The 21,614-nt window shown below is 33.5% G+C and overlaps 2 protein-coding genes across 5 annotated transcripts in view; one reads left to right on the top strand and one right to left on the bottom strand.

The window, feature by feature from the left end:
• The window catches only part of LOC115885760, a 35,524-nt gene that overhangs the window by 5,708 nt on the left and 8,202 nt on the right, over positions 1-21,614 (bottom strand). The window contains exons 2-3 of the mRNA XM_030904774.1: positions 2,857-2,948; positions 2,737-2,802 (exon numbers count right to left, since the gene is read on the bottom strand). Coding sequence (XP_030760634.1) covers positions 2,737-2,802; positions 2,857-2,948 — 158 coding nt within the window. The remainder of the gene's footprint in view (positions 1-2,736; positions 2,803-2,856; positions 2,949-21,614) is intronic.
• Positions 9,572-11,639, top strand: LOC115885771. 4 transcript variants are annotated; one of them, XM_030904794.1, is made up of 3 exons: positions 9,572-9,750; positions 9,804-11,285; positions 11,350-11,639. In XM_030904794.1, the coding sequence occupies exons 2-3, from the start codon at positions 10,687-10,689 to the stop codon at positions 11,567-11,569; spliced, it is 819 nt and encodes a 272-aa protein (XP_030760654.1). In that variant the 5' UTR covers positions 9,572-9,750; positions 9,804-10,686; the 3' UTR covers positions 11,570-11,639. The 4 variants fall into 4 exon arrangements, with proteins under 4 accessions (XP_030760654.1, XP_030760662.1, XP_030760670.1 ...); XM_030904802.1 differs by having other exon boundaries at positions 9,572-10,202; positions 10,251-11,285; XM_030904810.1 differs by having other exon boundaries at positions 9,572-10,523; positions 10,588-11,285.

The following is a 21,614-nucleotide window of genomic DNA, read 5'->3' as shown; positions in this document are numbered from 1 at the left end:
AAAAATAGTATGTTCTATTCGGAGTAAAAATATACTTTTTGTGCCTCCCTCTAACGTCAGACTAGCTTTACGCTGGTCTGTCAAACGACAGCCTCATCAAAAAAGTATAATTTTTACTCCTAATAAAAAATACACTATTGTTCGGAAATATTCTTAAGTCGAGAATGAAATAGTATAAATCTACATAAAATAGTATTATCTAACGTCAAAGTATAAAGTACTTACTTCAGATCGAAATGTCGGTAGAAATTTGGAAAGAACTAGAAGATAAATTGGAGAAGGCAGAAGTTATCTTGATCAACATACAGCTGTTTCAAAAAATATATAAAACAGCATATTTTCTGACAACGATTATAGATTCTCGGGAATGAAGATACAATCTTACATCAGAAGTACCTAGTTCTGCACTAGAGTTTGCGAATAAAATGTATTGCGGATTGCTTGTCATTTGTACATAAATTTTCAAAATAAATCTCTACCATTTACAGGTCTAATGAATTCACACGAAATTACTTAAAAAATCGGTTCAACATTTTAACTGATGAATAGATATGACGTAGGTTAGGTTAGGTAGGTTGGTTTGAAGATATGAAGTAGGTATATGTATTATCACAAATCATTTTTTATGTAGTTTTATAACATTTACAATTATTCTTAGATTTTTTTAAATTATTTAAAAGTTACAATAACAAGTGTAATATTTTATTTGATGATATAGGGTAGGTATACCTATATACTCCTACCTATACCTATACCTCTGTCATAGAAAGATTCTTTATAGTTTTCTAGGACACATTTTTATAACTTTTACAGCTATTTTTCGATTTATTATAAAGTTTTAAAAAAGTTGATTTTTTTATTTAAATCACACAATTAAAATAAAAAAATAACTTGATTTAAATCATGCCAACCCTGATTATTATTATTAAAACAAGGAAGGTAGGTAACCTAAAATAAAACAGAAATTATCTTTATACTTAAGAAATGCGTCGTGGTATTATTATAATATTATTAAAAAAGATAAATACGTGTAACTCCTAACCAAAGAACAATGCCAATACCCATCTATTACATTAGATAGGTACAGTGCATTTTTAACAAATCGCAAGTGCCTTGAAAATTCTCAAAACGGACACAATGGTGACGGTCAATAACGTCTGCGCCCACACGCGCACGCGTTCGGGTCACGCACGCCAGAATAGCTCGCAAATGGCAGAATTTTTTCCTGCTGGATTCATTACTTGACTCTTATCGTTATATTTTGGACAATTTACATAATATCTTTATAAATCATAGTCTATGTGTTATTCTGATATATAAGCTATATTATTGTAAAGTTTCATTAAAATACATTAAATAGTTTTTGCGCGAAAGAGCAACAAACATCCATACATACAAACTTTCGCGTTTATAATATTAGTAAAGATTCTTAACAAATTAAATGGTTTTTCAGTGTCAGTGTGTCTCATTTCATTTAATAATTTTGACAAGCGCCTTGGTACTGACGGCATCTAAAAATATCCTGTATCTTTCAGCTTTCTTTTTTTGTAATTATTGAAAAGACAAGAACAATAAGTACCGTATGATCCAGAAAAAACGGCGTCAGCGATGGCTATGGAATGAAGATCGCTGTCATTTTATATGTAAATTTATATGGGAAATGTCATTGATGTTCATTTCCCAGCCAACTGGACGCCGTTTTTTTTCGACCATACGGTATATTCTGTAACATTTACGGCCTTTGAAGCTGTGCACAGCACTAATATTCTGACTATACCAGTCGTTAGTAAAGCGGCCCATACATTATCCAACAAATTGCGCAACACGGGCTGTTACGCAACAAGTTGCCAATATATCGCCCTGTTTGATGCGTTGCGCAATTGTTTGATAAGTTTCAAGAATGTTTTAATTCTTTTATACAACGGGACTGTTCGTGCAACGCGTTGTGTAGTGTGTGTGTTGCGCTTCGTTGTGCAATATTTTAGTTGCCAGTCGGTTTTTTTGGCGGGACGTCAGTTGTTTCTCGAATAATGCACAACTTTTAATAAAAAGTTTGATGAAAATTTCGCCAAGTGTATGGGTAATTTAAAACTTGTGCAACGCAACGTTGGGCATCGCTTTGTTGCGCAATTTGTTTGATAATGTATGGGTCGCTTTAGTTTTTACTAATCTTTAAAATGTAAAATTATATTTATATAAACTGAAAACCGTATAACCGCTTCCCAATAGCGTTAAATGGTTAAATGTCTCAAATTTGTCAACAGTAAAAGTAAGGTTATATTAGAGTTGTCAGACCATCCGTTATTGTACGAGATGTTAAATTTATTATAACTTTCTTCGTTGGTGCATAACAATTTTCGGATGAAAAGTGGCGCGAAACCACTATGACCAATCAAAGCGCCGTCGGATGATTGTTTCAACGGATGACAGATGCATATAAATCCACCTTAAGAGATTGATGCCCACTTGCACCGTTTGTATAAGCTTTGTTTAAAGGCTAAACAGTGATTAACAATAATAAGATTTTATATAGTTAATCACTGTTTAGCCTTTAAACAAAGTTTATACAAACGGTGCAAGTGGGCATTATGATCTCAGCCTTTTTCCTATCAGCATTTTGCTAGAAAGCGAATGATAGGTACAAAACAAATTGCAATTTATAAATTGAATGTCAGATCTATACTATTTCTTCATCATTGTCCTATATGTATATTAAAAATTAAAAAAAAATCTTACTGATAAATATATAATTTTTTCCAGCATTTTCTACTGCAAGTGGATCAGTTGGAAGTGGAAGCATACCTAAGAAGAGAAAAAAGTATGAATAATGCAACACATCTCTAAAATATCACTTACCCTCTTTTTGCATATCCTCAGCGTTGAAAATTTCTATATTGTCATTCTTGCCGGCACTGTGAGTTGAGCTGTTTGGTTGATCAGAGTCGTCGCTAAAAATAATTAAACATTTCTACTTATAAAAAGTACACAATTCAAGGGTGTGGATTTATACAGGGTGTCAAACTAAATTATAAAAATATTTAAAACAGTAAAGTATTTTAAGTTAACGTCTCCTTTCTGCTGCTAAGGCTAATCTGGACGGGGCCTCCTTTGTTTACGCGGAATCCGAACCGCGGTCCTCGGCCATATCATTGGCAATGACCTACCGACTTTGCGAGTGTCTAGATCGACTCTACACACGAAATATCCGATTACATCCGGCTTCGAACGGGCGTGAATGAGCAGTGTGTGTCAACAGATTTTTACACTCTTGCCATGGAAGCACGGTATCCACTCGCACACCAAAACCTCATTTTATATTCCAAGAAAAAATTTGTAAATTGTGTATTTTGGCAGATATTTGCGAAAACCTGATTTTTGAGCCATTTGGACTAAAGTAACAATAAGTATTTTTTGTATGTCAGCTTCGGAAAAATATGTTTTTTTCTAGGAAACTATGGTGACTTTTTTTACAAGACACAAATAATGTAGTAAATACCGTATGATCGAACAAAAACGGTGTCAGCGATGGCTGTGAAATGAAGATGGGAAATGTCATCGATCGTTTAAAAAAAAAGTTTCAAAACATTTCTACTAGAATTTGTGTAGAAGTGAGGGTAGTTGTCACCCTTCTCGCACCCTTTCTATGTTTTTGTGAAAGTCATATGTTAAAGAGCCTAGCAAAACATAGAGACTCATTCAAATCGGAATATCGGTTTTTAAAATGCCTTAAACAATGTGTTTTTAAGCAATTTTTTTAAAGTTTGATGCCCTCTAATGGACAAGCAAAGCACTTCTGTGTAGAGGCAAATATTCTATGTCCGCGCAATATTCGGACACCTTGTATAATATGATAAAAACTTGATGACACTATGATTTAACCAACGCTTATTCACGATCGTGTTTTTGTCAATTTTACACGTTTTATTTTTTAACTTTAAAAGAAAACTGTTAGAGATAGGTATAGGTTAGTATAATACAAAAAGTATGAGATATAAAAGTAGTTTTAAAAAATATAATAATGTCAAGAAAAATGGCGCATCCGCCAGAAATTAAAAATGTATTACTGGTTGCCTGCACAACCGCAACGTATCCGCCAGAAATTAAAAGACTTTTTCAGGCGCCATCTTTTAGTCAAGTCGAGAAGTAAGGGAATCAGACAATAGAATTGTCTGGTATGAAGAAGTACGCTTTCCGAGAATTGGGGAAATTTCGAGAAGCAGTCAATAGAGTATATAAGCCGGAGCCATCGACAACTGAGACAGTTTTTGAAATTTGAATATACCGCGTGGAAATTGAAAATCGGACAATTTGGTGAAGGAATCTTATAAATAGTTAGTTTGTTGTGTGTTATAAGTTAGTAATTGTGTATAAAGTGAGAAAATAAATTCGTTAAGTATTTTATCGTGAGTTTAAATTAGTGGACCCACGGAATCCGTAACAATAATATACCAGGTGTTCCATTTAAAATAACAGAGATGCTACCACTTTTAATGTTTGCAACACTGTAACGCTGAAAATAATTTAGACAGATGCAGCAGGTGCCCTTATGCAAAAATCCAAATTTAAAAAAAATCCTATCACCGGTTCTCCATAAAGATCTAACGTACCATGGCCGTCAATCACCGTATATCTGTATACGATAGTTACCAGTAAAATTTATTCCCTTATTTATCTCGATTTGCTACCTCTATACAAACCCAATTGTAGAATAATAAATAACAGAAAATAAGCTCAAAAAAGCATAACAAATCCAGCAAATTTTCAAATCAAATTCAAATGTGTCAAAGGGGCTGTGTCAAAACACTGCCAAAAAATCGTGGTTCGTGATGTCAATTCCGTTTCTAATGCGTGAATGCGTGGATAGTTTTATACTCTCCTTTAATCTTTTTATGCACTGCCACTCAGTGTCAATTTCAACCTAAATTGTAAATTATTTAAAAAATATTGTCTTTTACGGCCGATATTCTATTCAATTTTGTGATTTTGTGACAATCTCAAACGACAATTAAAAATACATCCCCAATTCTGGGGTAAGTTTAATAGCAACTAAAAATTCCGAATAACATTAGAACGAACGTATGCGGAACATCTCCAAAGTGGAGGTCATGTGGAGGTTAAGGTAACCTGCTCGGGCTAATCTAGACGAGGTCTACTTCGTTTACGCGGAATCCGAACCGCGATTGCCCGCTTCCCGACTGCCTAAATCGACTCTTACGAGATTATCCCATTTCATCCGGCCTCGAACCGGCTTGAATGAACAGTTTGTTTCAATTGAGTTCACACTCTTGTAATGAAACAATAACACGAGGGAGTTTCCAGACGTTCACCCGTCATTTGCATATGATTACATTTCTTGAGAAATGATATCGGACAAATATTGTTGTAATGCCTTCTGCAGTTTAACCTCCAAAAGACTCAATTTTTACTCTTCTCAGCATTTCGGCAATGGGAAGCTCATCCTCGTCGTCGTTGTAGTTCCTGGTTTCTGTTCTTGGTGCATTTCGATTGTGAGCTCTAGCCTTTTAATTTTGGATAGTTCTTTCAACAACATTTTTTCAAACCGAATGAGGATGACTCATTAGCATATCCCGAAAAAAACATTTTTTAGCGAATAATGTCTGCATACCTGGTATTTACATGCTTCGTATTATATTTGGTACCACATACTTGGTATTTCGAGTCAAATTGTTGTTACATTTATGGGCGTGGCACTATCTAGATTGAAATTTAAAACATTATTTTTTAAGCGAAAACGACAAAAGTTTACATACATATTGTATGTCTTTCCATTAAGCATACCATTTTCTACCAAATAAAGTAAAAATATACAGAGGGTACCATTTAAAAATCAAAAGTTGTAGTCATTTCCAGTGAAACAAGAAGTGAACGAAACTAATTGAATACGTCAATCAATCCTAATTTATGGCATATACTAACATATTAAATCGCGTTTTTTTATCTGAAAAAATAATAAAGTTATAGAGTTGAGCCACTTTTGAAAAACACCCGGTATACTGTATCATGTGAACGTAATGTAAAAATAACGATGAAATAGTATTCAATCAGTTGTTTAAAATTATTTCATCACATTCTTACTCACCTGTCTTTTGCGGCAGTTTTTCCATTTTTTCTTTCTGTTCCGCAAATCTTAGGAAAAATAGTTGGTACAAAACTGGGACTTTTTGGATGAAATGATTTGGCATTGCCGATAAAATGACGGCTACAAATTCGAGAATATTTCGTAGGTTGCCACAGAGATCCATCTGGACTGTAACGAAAATCGTGACAAAAAGTGACAATTCCAATTTAAGCTTTAACGAGAAACGTTTAACGAGTTTTCACGAGTCAAGTGATCTGATCAAATCACAGGAAGTTAACCGACTTGAAGGAATTTTCCCTGTTTACACATTTGACATCAAAAACCTGCTGTTAGTTGATTCAATATGGCGGCAGTGCATAAGGCTGTACTTCAAACTATGAATATTTTAACACTAGAATTTACAGAAAGTTTGTATATTTAAAAACACCAGAATTAAAAGAAAAATATACAGGGTGTCTTAGAAATAAGTGCAACTATTATAATTGGTGGTATAGTTCGATCCCAGAAACACGCTCATGATGATTTTTTGCGAAAAAAAAATGTTGAAATTTTTATATTTTCCGAAAACTTATTATTGAAAAACTTTTGAGTACTGCTTGTTCAGTTTCCGGAAATTTGTTTATAGTCCTTCGAAAGAATGCGATGTTGCTACCTCCTACGTTATCCACATTATGTATTTTTATAAGTTATAAGTTCACATATTTAAATTTCTACAAAAAAACTTAATTAATTTTATTCACTGTGTATTTTTTAATCATTGTAGATTACTATTAAGTAGCATACTGAGGATCGGCCTTTCTGGTCTTGCGTGCCGGTTTTCATGTGTACGAAGAGTACGGTCAACACGCTTAGTAAAATAAGATGTACTGAATAAAGACAGAAGGCGAGTATTTTCCCAAGCACATGGAATCTAGCGTCAGATTAAGTAGTTATGTAATAAATATTTCGTACTTTTGCTCACTCGGACTTACTAGATTGCCATAACGACTCACTCCTATACATGTAAACGCCGACCCAAAGGTTCGCTTGCCAGCGGGGTATATATTATTATATTGCAACGTCTACTGTGTTTTAAATAAGGCGGGTGGACCATGGAAGGCCACTGTAACGAATAAACAGTTTTTATTAGTTCATTTACTGGATAAATAAAAGAAACAAATTATTAATTAACACTTTGTTTTATTGTGTAACATAGACATTATTTTTTTATTCTAGATGTAATCAGTATTTATTAAATTTAACTTTTATTAAGCTCTTCCAAACGGCCTTGCAAGGAACAGAGCTTAATACAAAGCCAATATTATTCAGACGTTCAACTTAAAACTAGAGTTGTAATAATCAAAATATCCGCTTTTACTAAAACTACATAAAAAAACTCTTTCATTTACACGAGAAATTAAATGCTTAACATATTATAACCGCCTTTAAAAAACTCAACGAACATTCTTTGGGCACAATCGTATAACTAAGAATATATTAATGGAAATTATTTAAAAATTATAGTAATGAGTATTATATAGATAACAAATAAGTTGCCAATGCGATTTAGAATGAAATTACAATAGACGACCGAAGTCTACGAAGCGAGGGACCGCACTAAAAAAATAACGACGCGAGCGACTCGCCGCGTTTTTGTCCTTGAGTTTAATGGAGCTTAGTGTGAGTGAAAGGAATATGTCATCACATGACAATAACTATGACTTTTTTATAGTTGGCCTTCAAAAGAGCATGACCGTCCATGGTACACCCACCTTTCCTTTTCTACAGTTTAGTAAACTGAAATAATGAAACTAAATAATTAACAATTATAGCAGCTTTCAGAAACAGTTCACAGTCACCGTCCTCTATTAGATATGTAAATAGTCAACGTTTGACCTACATTTAAACAGATCAGCTGGTGGCATTTTTAGGTTATCCAATTCATTTGAGATTTTACTCAAAACAGTAAACCCCTAAAAAACTAAAAAAAAATAGGTAAATGTAAAAATACTTTTCTTATTCAAATAGAAATATCAATTATTTTGGTGCTTATTCACAAGAGTGTGAGATCGAATTCTCAAAAAATAATCCTAAATAACATGATCAGATGGCATATGAATGTATTTTGTGCCAAATACACGTGTAAGTGTAGTGCTGTTAAGAATCGCAGTGAAATGAAGTGTTGTTGAGTGTAGAGTTGCGAGTTTAGGTAAAGTGATAAAACGACGCTCTAACCTAATTGCATCGATCTGCTATCTATCAGAGTCCCATTTTCTAATGTTATGAAAATTTTTTACTTTTAATCTGAACTTTTCAAGTCGTTCTTAAATCATTCTAGTCGGTGTCAATACTGGGCGTCGAACAAACTGAGATTCTGGTAATTGCTTGATATTTACGGCTGATTATCAATTGCTGCTAGATTATTATCAATTTATTTTAAAAATTGTAAAGAGAAAATATGTTTCTTTTGGCAAGATCTACCACCCCTTAAAATACTTGCACTTATTTCTGGAACACCCTGTATATCAGAAAATGGTTTAGCCGTCATCGATTTACTCATAACAGAACTACTTATGATGCACCTAATAATAATTTAATACCTATGCTACACTTAGAAGATCCTAGAGATTAGAAAAAAAATTTAAGGGTGAATGCATACCAATTTAATTCTTTGTTAAAAAAAGTTGCATCAAGAATTAAAAACAAGGCACATTAATGCGTAACGCAATCTCTCCTCCATTTAAGCTAGAAATAACTAATCTTTGCCTAATTTTATATATCGGATTCTGTGAGTTCCATATACATCCGTATTTTTGATAAATATTAATAAGCTTTACAGAATTTTCTTCTGGCCTCCTACTTGGCGGCAATTTTAGAAACCCCACTTGAACGTCAAAAGTTAAACCATACTCAAATGAGACATGAATCTTAACAACTGACATGATTTGTCGAGTTTAGGTGGTCATATTACATTCACGCGAAATTAATTCAAGTGACTTGATCAGTTGACTTGACTCGTATAAATGCGCCTTTAAGAGCACTTTCATATAAAGCCACTTTCACAGCCACTTGTGTCCGAAACCAGTGTCCGTCAGCTAACACAAATTAGAACACCAAAATAAATCGAGAAAATCCCCTAGATATAGTTTCAAAATAGACGTGAAATAACATGACTATATTATTAATAATTCACCTGCCATGAAAGAATCTAAAGAAAAAATTATAGATACACCCATTATTACCTGAGATATATAAAAAAGGTCTATTTTATTATGCTTTAATCTTGCTATAATCTTCTAATTTACTGTTCCAAATAATTGATGCTCCTAAAGTATAAAATCCTTAACATTACAATCAAGGTCTCTTTCCAATTATAATATTTAAATCGCTGTACTTAAACTGCCGTTAAACGGTAGCCTACTGAAATGCCGTTAATAGATATGACGTCGTTGATGTGACGCACTTGACGGCTTTTTAACGCTTTGGTTAAAATGCCGTCGAACGGTCGCGTACTAAAATGCCGTTAATCAATTTGTGTTCCGTTTTCCGTTGTCCTTTTGGTATGTTTTTTTCGTCGCGTTTGCATTATTATTGTAGTAACAATTTGTGCTAAGTGCTATAAGTTGATTTTAATTAAGGTGTACATCTGGATATTATCGGTTCAGGTTGGAGTAAGTGTTTCAGTTAGTTTTCTGATTGTTAATTTATCTATAAACATTTTTAGGTTAGTTAGGTACCTAATTATTTTTCATGACTGAAATTAGCATGCTGAAAATTGGGAATAGATTCAGCTCATTCGCTGACGCAAAGAAAGCGATTGAGGAACTTGGTGAAAAAACCTACACAACATTTTGGAAACGAGATGCCCGTACGATTGCAAGCAGTAAAATTGTGAGACCAATAGAAAGCTCTTTGATTTATTATCAACTTCTATATGCATGTAATCACGGTGGAAAGAAGTTTAAGGGCAGTGGGAAAAAAATTCGACAGTCTTGGACATTTAAAGAAGATTGCCCAGTACATGTAAGATTCAAAGCATCGTCTGATGGAAAAGCACTCAAGGTAACATCGGTTCAAATCTTATTCAAAGGTTCAAATGAAGCACAATAATGTCACTTCGAAGGTAAGTTTACACATTAGTTGACATGGTTGACATACAGCATGCTTTTAGAATTCTTGCTTGAATAGTATTTTATTCATAAAAGATATATTTTGTGGGTCCTACATGCACATAACCCTAGCCAAAGAAAACTTTCCAGTAACATGTAGGAAAGCGTCAAGGATTATTTGAATATGAAGGCCAATAGAAAAATGATACAGCAAAAAGTTCAAGAAAGTACTGGTAAAATTGTTACTTTACAAGATTTAACAAATATGAAAATATCCGATCAATCAAGAAAAGAAAACTTAGATGGCTGCTTAAATATATTTAAAGCTAAATACGGTAAACTAAAATATTCTATTATCGTCTTATTAGTCCCAATAACTGTTTTCCGGTGCCAATGTAGCTGTTTTGCGAGACGAAGACAATAATTTCAGAAGACTTTTCATTCAAAGTCCAACCATGAAAAGTACAATGAAGGCTTTTCCAGAATTTCTTGCAGTAAATGCTACATATAAATTATGATGATGCAGTTGTATTTGAAAGTAAAAATCAGTTTTCTGTGGAACACTCTGAGGTTTGTGACGAGACGGACCTTCAAGACAGAAACAATATGAGTGAAGCGCTCATATTAGATAATAGAAATACATCAACTCTTGGTCAGTCACCTGTGGAAGCACCTGAGTTTTGTAACGAGCTGGTTATAGAGGAGGAAATGACACGAGATGAAGCGCATCAACTTTCCTATATTAGTGATTCAGTTTTAAATGACGTCAACAACCAGTCCCATCAGATAGTTGAAGTCAATGATTTCGCTTTGACAACAATTAAGATGCCTGTTTCAATAAAAAAACGAGGGCGTCCAAAAGGACAGGACTTAACAGTCATAGGACTACCAAAGAAAAACAAAAGATGTACTGTAGCATTTGCTAAACAATCCTATCATGAAAAACAAAATGTAATACTGAATTGCTTCGTTAAGGATCGTAACATCGTTAGAGACATCACAAATGGGAAATTTCTTGAAACTGTAGACCTTAAAATGCTCCCCGAAGAAATATCACATGCCGTTCTTGATGAGGCTGTTGATATCCACATGATAAGGTAAGTCTAGCGATAGCTAATAATTACCAAATTAATAACTAATAATGTAAATTACGATTTTTAGAAATTTTTGCACCGAGAAAGCCTTTGAAAAAATAACCAATCTAGTTGAGCAGAAACGACTTCAACAAAGTTGGTTTTGTTCTGTGTGCAGTGAAGACACGCAGAAAAATCATATGTCACTTTGTTGCAGTAAATGCCTTCTATGGAGACATATCCGTTGTGCAGGATTGACTAAGCGACCTAAATCAAAACTGTGGTTTTGCAGAGAATGCTATCTGTAGCATTATTATTATTTTTAGTTGACGTAGTATTATTTTTAAGTTGTCAATTTATAATTTGCAATAAATACCTAAAAACTAATGCAATATATTACATTTTATCGCAAATACATTTTCAAACCTACAACGGCAACATATTTATTTTTTTAAATTTATTTTTAAATTGTGACAACTACCTACATATACACCGTTCCAAGTTAATTTTATTCAGAATAAGGCATGACGGATTTTGGACAACATTACATTACAAATTATTAAGTATTAATCAGTAGCCTACTCTGCATTAACGATTAACGGCATTTTAGTACGCGACCGTTCGACGGCATTTTAACCAAACCATTAAAAAGCCGTCAAGTGCGTCACATCAACGACGTCATACCTATTAACGGCATTTCAGTAGGCTACCGTTTAACGGCAGTTTAAGTACAGCCTATTTAAATACTAACTAACATTCCACAAAATGTGGCCTAACATTCAGCAAAATGTGGTCAATTTAGCTATAAAAATAGTGTCAAATTACCAAAATTCCGACAAAGCTGAGACCTTGGGTTTACCATTATAAAGAAGTTAAAAAAAGTCCCCATCGATCCCACGTCTGCTAAAAAAGTTATTCAATGTCAAATGTCAAAATTTTCGGTTTTTGGGATTTTTCTCGTAAACGGTAAGCTTTTTCCAAAAAATTGTTCCGACCAAAATTGTAAATTATAAAATTATCTACAACAATGGTCCTTACACTTTTTCTCCTAAGAATTATCACTTCTGATATATTGCGATTAAAAATGTCGATCGAGTTATGTTCTACACAGGGTGATTCCTGTAAGTGGGTTTCGGGGAATGATGGGGAACGTCGAAATATTAATTTTGATATAGCACACTATGGGTCGGAAATGCCTCTTACACAAGATACAGGGTGTTAAAATTTTTGAAAAATTAAATATATTCTTTAATAGTTTTTTAACAGTTGAAGGTATCGTTATAAAATTTTATTATAGGAGTCTACCTAACAGAGACACTTTAAATGTAAAAAGAAGAGGTTTTAGTTTCAACCAGTGACGTAGATGTGATACGAGTGTTTTATTTACTCGGTTTATTTCCAAGAAAAAATGTCTCTTGCAACTTTCCCCTATCTAATACCATTTTATTTATTTATTTATATATTTATTATTATAATTTAAAAATAAATATATTTTTTAATGAGAACCTTAATTAAATATGCCAATTATTAAACTACCTTAAAACTAAGAGTTTTATTATTAACAATAAAAAAAAATCTAGTTTAAATTTATAATTTTTTTAAAAATATATTTAAGGAGCTAATAGCAAAAAGTACTAAAGTTGCCCAAGGTGTGTAACTCTAATCTTCGCCTATTTAAATTCACATGTAAGTGATGAAGGGAGCTAACGATGCACATGTGTTTCTGCCCTATAATTATAATAATTCGCTATATTTAAGATTCTCATTAAAAAATTTATTTTTAAATTGTGACAAAATGGTGTTAGATACGAGAAAGTTGCAAGAGACATCTTTTCTTGGAAATAAACGGAGTAAAAAAAAAACTCTAAAAATTCAATTTTCTTTTTTTTTCAGCGGTAACATCTATGCCACTGGTTGAAACTAAAACCTCTTCTTTTTATATTTAAAGTGGCTTTGTTAAGTAGACTCCTATAATAAAATTTTATAACGATACCTTCAACTGTTAAAAAAACTATTAAAGGATATATTTAATTTTTCAAAAACTTTAACACCCTATATCTTGTGTAAGAGGCATTTCCGACCCATAATGTGCTATATCAAAATTAATATTTCGACCCCTATCATTCCCCGAAAGCATGATCGACTTAAAGGAATCGCCCTGTATATTATACACACATTTCCACGCCACCTATGAGGTAGTGTAGGTACTCGACACGTTTTTTTAACGTGCTATAATTGCTCTTATATGTTTAAGCCTGTGGCGAGACACTAAATACCGACTCCTCAGCCATTACAAGCAACGTGGTCCGTAAAGTGGTTCATGTATGTATATACAGGGTGGTCCGAACTGTATTCCGGAAACTTCCGCAGCATATTTTACTGATAAAAATAAGTAAAAAAGTTCATATAAATGTATGTCCTAAAATGCTTAGTTTCGGAGATACAGGGTGTAGAAGTTTCATTTTTATTTCGATTTTTTCCAAATAATTTCTGAAGTAACGTCAATATTTGGATGAAAATTGGTGTCTGGTAGTTTTTTGACATGAGAAATTTGATTTTAATGTCAAAATGACTCCTATTTGTAGGGGGCGCCACCTACATGTGTTTTAACTGTTTTGAAGAGTAATAAGTTTTTGTCCGTACCTGTATAAAACTACTGAGTGAAAAAATATACATTTCCGTGATTTTCTACTTAAAAAATGTCTCTTGGTAAAAATCGCTACGAGCAACCGTTCTCAAGATATTTAGATTGGAAATAGTCAATACATGTCATTATTGACTAAAAATAAACATGTTGAGTAGATAGTTATTTGACTGAAATGAGAAATTTTGGAACTTTTTTATTTTTTTAAACTAATCATAAATTTTTCTTCGCAAAACGACGATAAAACAGTTTCTGTTGAACTTTTGGCACAAAAACATTGGCACAACAAATTTATGACTTTAGTCCTTTGAATAAGAAGACTAAGGAAGGAGCATATCAAAAATCTTAGGTACACCGCGATGGGCCTCAAATATGGCCGACTTAAATTCCGGTTTATCAGTGTCGTTCTAATTTTATTTGAAAAATGTAAAACTATGATGTAGGGTAGACGTGGGGGTAGACTCAATAATTTGTTGTTTTATTTTACGTTGTGAACAAATGTTGGTAGTTATTAAAATTGTTATAAAAATATATAATTCTAATAAAAATAGATAAGTTATAATAAGTATTTATTAACACAAACATCCGATACGCTACTGAAGCAGGTAAGTTTTGACTTACGATCATTTATGAAATTCACTTAAATTAACTAAATTATATATTTTTCTTGCATTTTAGCTTTTATTTATTACTTGTCAAAGATTAGATGTCAAAGAATTTAGATACGTTAATTTGTTAACGTTCTTCTTTGACATCTAATCTTTGACAAGTAATAAATAAAAGCTAAAATGCAAGAAAAATATATAATTTAGTTAATTTAAGTGAATTTCATAAATGATCGGTTTACTACACGTATGTATATTATATAGTCACTCACTAGCGAAAAGTTGTTCCATTATTTCACTCAATTTTTGCCGAGATCTACCGCACGCTACACAACCAACTATTTTAGAAACTTTTTCGATAAATCGCGATAATGTCATTGTTAATTTAAGTTCTGCCACAATTTCCATCTAGATTTACTACCTTTATACAACTATCAGTAGTAGAATAAATAATAAATAACATAAAATAAGCTCCGTAAAGACTGACAAATCCACAAAATTTCAAATCAAATTCAAATGTGTCAAATGAATCGTCAAACAGAACTGTCAATGATTCCCACCCTAGAGTGCTTTTATGGTGCTTTTTCCGCCCACCATGCATGAATACATGGATAGCATTATGCTCCTTCCTTAGTCTTCTTATTCAAAGTTTTAGTCTAATAACTAATTAGTCAACATGTTTAATTATGTCAATGCTGACAGGTATTGGTAATTTCGATTCCAAATATCTCGAGAACCATTTAGTAGCGAATTTTACCAAGAGACCTTTTTTACGTAAAAAACATCGTAAATGTATATTTTTTAACTAGCTAGTTTTATACAGGTACGGACAAAAAGTTATTACTCTTCAAACCAGTTAAAAAATAGATAGGTGGCGCCCTCTACAAGTAGGAGCCAAAGGTAGGAGCCATATTGACATCGATATCAAACTTCTCATGTCAAAAAACTCTCAGACACCAATTTTCATCCAAATATTGACGTTACTTCGGAAATTTTATATATAGAAATATTATATATTTTATATATATTATAGAAAAAATCGAATAAAAATGAAACTTCTACACCCTGTATCTCCGAAACTAAGCATTTTAGGACATACATTTATAAGAACTTTTTTACTTATTTTTATCTGCAGAATATGTTGCAGAAGTTTCCGGAATACAGTTCGGACCACCCTGTATATATACGTAGATTTTAAACAGCGGTTTGCTAAATCTGAAGACCGGTATCGTACACAAGTGGCTTCATAAGGCATTCATAACAAAATTCAACACTAGTTGGTTAAAAAAAGGTATACCATTAATATTGATATCAAATGATATTTTCTCTTTAAGCATATTTATGCTGATTATTTTTTTGACTATGTTACTGGGTAATATGTTACTCACTTTATTCGGCGAACTGCCTCAATCCATTTTTGCCTTTGTTCAATGCGATGTGGTACAGTTGGGAAGGTGTAAAATACTGTTCCTGGAGGGTTGTTTTGAGTGTTATTGCACCCCACAACCGCGCAATACTGCCCCCTATATTGTTTTGACATTTATTCGAAAATTTTATTGTCATTCGAGACTGTCACAACACGGCGCTTCGCCTAGTTTTGTACCTGAGAATTTTATAGTTTCAATAAGAAGACTAGTAAAAAGAAAAAATATACGGGCTGGCTATATTACAACACTGTAATGCTGAAAATATTTTAGAAAGATGGAGCAGATGCCTTAAATGTGTAAAATGTGTGTAATAATATTGTGTGTAAAAATCCACAAATCACCGGTTCTCTATAAAGTCTAACGTGCCATCGCTGTAAATCACCCTATATACAGTATGTCCCCAGATTGTCAAGAGGACTTTTTTATTAATAACTTTTTGATAAAAATTAATTCCTTATAAAAGTTTGTGCTCGTCGAAAAGTATAAACGGGATTAACCATTTTAGAACAAAAATTTGGATTCCTTATAAATACCATTCCTAGATAGGTGAATGTACTACTTCCTCCAACTTGTTTCGTTTTTTTTTTGGTCTCACAGAATTTATTTCTAGGCATCTCCCTTCTCAAAAATCCTATCTGACCACTCTATAAACTTATTTTTCTTCTCATGAAATACTAAGCCTACTTTTTGCGCTTGACCTTCGAGTCTTTTGGTCGCCGATATCAGCTCTATCCGATCTCTGGCTACGATAACTCAATCGAATGCAACGGCTAGGCATTGGGGTCTTTTTGTATACAGAACGCCCTCTCTGAATTTTTTCTAATGCTATACACTAAATAGTACTGGAGATAGAGGGTCATGTCTGAATCCGTGCCTGATTATAAACGTTTCCGTTGTTTCTTGTTTATTTTACTGTTTCGTGGAGTATCAATTCGTCCCTAATTCTGTTGATCAAAAAATTCTGTTAATAATCTTACCTCCATTTGTCATATAGATTGTAGATTTGACGGTCTGTTGGATTAAGGCTTGTGTTCGCCAAAGTGGACATCAACTCTTTTCCATCCTCACAATTTGCCATGATATTAGATTCATGTATTTTTTTCGCAGCAGCCGGTGAATATCCATCAATAAAATATTGAATAAAAGTTTCCCTTGTCGAGGTAGACATACGCAGATATGACAGGACTTCCGCCACCTTAATTCGATGTGTATGTTGGAAATCAATCTAAAAATATTCATATAAATGTTGTGTGAGCAAATTACAACGATGTTAACTTAAGACAGACCTGTATTTGAGCATTCAAGCCATTTTTCAAATATTTGTCCCGTCGGATAGTGGTTTTAGTTTTCTTTTTTATCTTAATATCAATTTGAGCATTACATCTCTTGTTCCTGTCCCTCGAATTAAAATTGGCCCGTTTCCCGGCTTTCTTGTTAAAATCGCTATGCTGACATACGAAAATTTTGCGAAAGAGCAACCTTTGTAAATTCGGAAAAGTTCTTCTAACTATCCAGTTTGTACATGTCTCGGTACTAAATTTTTCGATAAAACTCTTAACTTCTTCGGCAAAATCACTGCCCACCATTTTGCATCTAATTAGAGCCTTGTAATCCGAACAACTTTTAAGTTCTAAACTTTCTATTTCTACTTTAGGTTTTATATTTTTTAACATAATCTCTAACCTGCATTGCTCAGCCATCCTAATGGCGGTTTGTCTACAAGAAGCGGCTAAGAATGCTTACGTGATTTAAATCACGTCGTAAGTAAATATGATCACTCTCCATTCATCGTTCTTGTAATGCTGAGAAGACTCCATACTATCCCGCATTTGACGCATTTCCCCATTCCATTCTATACTGCGTTAGAGACATCTTCAGTACTGAACTAAGCTTGGGAAACGTATGCAGGTTCTGTTAATCTGAAGAAGAAACGACAGAACACATTTTATGTCCGTGCGACAGCCTGGCAAATGTGCGGTTCTCTGTAATAGGCCATTGACAGAGCAACGTTCAGTCTCCAAGTTGCTAGAGTTTTTGAAATGATAGGAAAATGTAACCTAAAGATCGGAAGAGGACCACAGTGGATCCGAAAAGGTCGCAGTGAGTCAGACCGATAGCCACCTCGAAGGGGCTTAGAGACCATATATGCTGTCTACATGGCTTATTATAGAAATACGCATCCGGAGACATACTGCATACTGTTTAGTTTGTTCCATTAGGCAATATTTCGACAGACGACATTCAAAAAATTACAAAAAATAACGCATACCCTGTTCGCTAAACGCACGTAGTAATAAAATTTGTCGCCTGGCTTGCTCCGATTGGTCATTTTTCCAAAGATGACACTAGAGGTTTGTTCCAACCCGCCGCAGAACCGTCACCGAACCAAGTGTTCCAACCGAGATTTGACGGTTATCGGACGATCCTATTTGCGTACCAACCTACCTTAGGATCGTTTAGTTACGATTTCAGACTTGTGTCTAGCCCTAGCAAGCAACTATTAAGCCCGACCAGTCACGTTAGAGTTTTTGACAAACACAAATGAATTAACACCCTTCAAATAACCACGCTAACCAACCTGATTGGTCAAGCTCAATAGTTGACTGCTAGTGCTAGACACTTCTCGATTTCAGAACGGTAATTTCGGTACATGGTCCAAATTGAGCACTGTTTGGGTTGACTTGTGCATTAAAGCATATTGGCAGGGATTATCGATTTTTAACAGCTGATTCTGGTCTGGCGTCCGGCTGATGCTTCTGTCTTGGTTATTTTTTACGAATTCGAATACGTGTGCGTTATAATTTTGCTTGTGAGTTTGTGTGGACAAAAGTTAATTTTTTATTTATAAAATAATGTTCAAAGACTCTATACTGCAATGAAATAACAGGAAACTACGCATAACAGGATCATAAAAGAGAGGATAGGTAAGTGAGTTAGTGAGTATACAGTTGAAACAACACTTACCAACAATTACTGGATTCTGATTCTCCATTTCAAGAATAATAATTATTATTATTGCAATTTGCAAACAACAATAATAGGGTTATGTTATGAAATTCTAAAAAAAAAACAAAAACCGAACGATACACGCAGGCTTGACACTTTTGACAGTCCCGGAAACAACCCACAAAGCGTTCCAACGTTGATACTTTTTGCACGGTCACGAAACTATTCGAAGTGCGCGCATGCTAACAAAGTGCAAGAAAACCGATTCGAGTACGACTTCGAAACGATCCCGAAATGCTGGTTGGAACAAACCTTAGGTTTACACTAGAGAACTGTTCCAAGCGAGGTTCCAACACAGAAACCTGTACCGTTCTAGAACGGTAATTGTGTCGACTTGGACAGTTCTGTTACTATACCAAAATTAAATGCTGGCTGGAACTTTTTTTGGAACTGTTTTTAGAATCACATTCAAAACCTAATTATTAATATAGGTTGTACACAGTGTGCAAAATTTGATTAAAATCGGTTCAGTAGTTTAGGAGTCCATCGCGGACAAACAACGTGACACGAAATGTTTATAAAGATATTTATAAAAACGATAAATACCAAATAAAACGTGAGGAATATGCATTTTAAAAACAGAAAATAGCCAAAGAAATAAAAGAAAAACTGAAAAACTTGATGCTTGCTTTTAGACTAATATCGAAATCGCCATTCCGAATACAGTTCACGAATGATACCCGAAGATATGAAATATAATTCTGGTTGGAACGCAAAAGTTATCGTCCCCTAAACGATTCTCTAGTTATTGGAACGTATTTTCTCTACTGTGCATAAGCGTAACCGTACCAAGAACGGTACCTCTGGCGTTGGAACAAACCTTCTGTATCCGCTTATTCTGTCCTATGTCCATTTAACTTAACTTTCGAAAAATGACCAATCGGAGCAAACCGAGCGAAGACGGAAAGAACTTATACCGTGCGTTAACAGGGTTATAGTTCTGTAATATAATGACAATTTATTAATGTTAATTAGGTATTTTCATATTTAAATTATTTTTTGTTATCTATACCGGGTGTTTTTGAAAAGTGACTCACCCCCAAACCTTTTTATTTCTTCAGATATAAAATCGAGAGTTCGTATGTTAATATAATATGCCATAAATGAGGATTCGGGAGGCAATTATTACTTTCGGTCACTTCCTGTTCCACCGGAAAAAGCTACAACTTTTTTTTACTATAGAATAACAGATCATATGCCAACGTTTGACATCTTCTCTTGAAAAAAATTAGTATTTTAAATATCAGAATGTCATGGCTGTGTTAAAACTACTAATTTTTAATCGAGAGCCTTAGAATAATACATTGGATAGTCTAATGTTTTTAGTGACATTTTCTGGCCGGTTAAGAGATGCCCCAACCGTATTTTTATTATAACTCATTTTTTTCAAATAGAACGAGGGTGGCTCATTAGCATATTTGGAAGTTATATTTGGAAGCATTTCTTTACAAATAATTTGGTACCACATTCTTGGTATTTCAAATCAAATTGTTGTTATGAACACAACCATGCTCCAGATTGAAACTTCAAATACATTTACTTAAGTGAAAATGTCATTTTCTATCAAATAAAGTAAAAAAAAATCCAAGGGTATTATTTAAAAGTCAAAAGTTGTATTCATTTCTGATGAGGCAGGAGGTGGCCGAAAATAATTGAAAATGCCAATCAATCCTGATTTATGTCATATTTTTACTAACATACCAAATATCTTTTTGTCTGAAAAAATAAATAAGTTATATGCGTGAACCACACACTTTTGAAAAACACCCGATATTTAAAAATAATCGCCTTTACCTACAATGAACAGAAAAATATCAATTATTTTTCCCTATTATCAATTAATTAAGGCTGTATTCCGTTGCAAAACCAAGCGAACCAGACCGGTAAACTACGGTAAAGAGCGGTTCCTGAAAAATATTTGGTTTGATGCGGAACGGTTCGGTAAAATACTGGAAACGTCAAATGTTGACGTTTTCTAAATTTCAATACCTCTATTATAAAATTTATCTTTTATGCATTTTTAATGTACCTATTCTCTGCTTTTACGTTTGCTTCTTCTTTTCAATGGAGTTTAATACTGAAAAGTACTTTATTAATAAACTGTTAAACTCGTTAGAGAGCTCAAGTGAAGATTTGCAGGACTAATATTAAAACAGATCAATATTAAATAAACAAATCTAATCAATATTTATATTTTTATAGCTTACAAAACATTCACGATTACTTGTTGTCTTGGTTTTTATGTTTTCTCTAAACGTTCCTGACTTTAAGAAACAATGGCTGCATGATAAGTTTAAATGGTCCTAAAAACTCATTCTATCTAGTTAATGCAATTTATTTACCTTTACTGCCTACCTCCATTGCTTTTCGATGTAAACACAAAATATTATTACAAATTTTAGAAATTAAATGAGAATTTCACTTGAACTTCCAATATTTGCTTGACTTCTGTCCTATGTTTCTGTCACATAAATGACATTGATTGATAAACAAAACCAAAAACCAGATTCTCGCGCTGGTTAGTTTGGTGACAGTTATAATCGATTTTTTCAGGAACCGTGTTCCGTAATAAGAAAACTTTCTGGAAACTGATAGAAATGGTACATAAAACCATAACCAAGGCAAGCAGTTTATAATCATCTGCTGATGATGCTAACATGGTTAGCAAAAC

This window comes from Sitophilus oryzae, unplaced genomic scaffold, assembly GCF_002938485.1.
Source record: "Sitophilus oryzae breed Bouriz unplaced genomic scaffold, Soryzae_2.0 scaffold_111_pilon_pilon, whole genome shotgun sequence".
Lineage (NCBI taxonomy): Eukaryota > Metazoa > Arthropoda > Insecta > Coleoptera > Curculionidae > Sitophilus > Sitophilus oryzae.
This window is presented reverse-complemented; position numbering and strand designations above follow the sequence as displayed.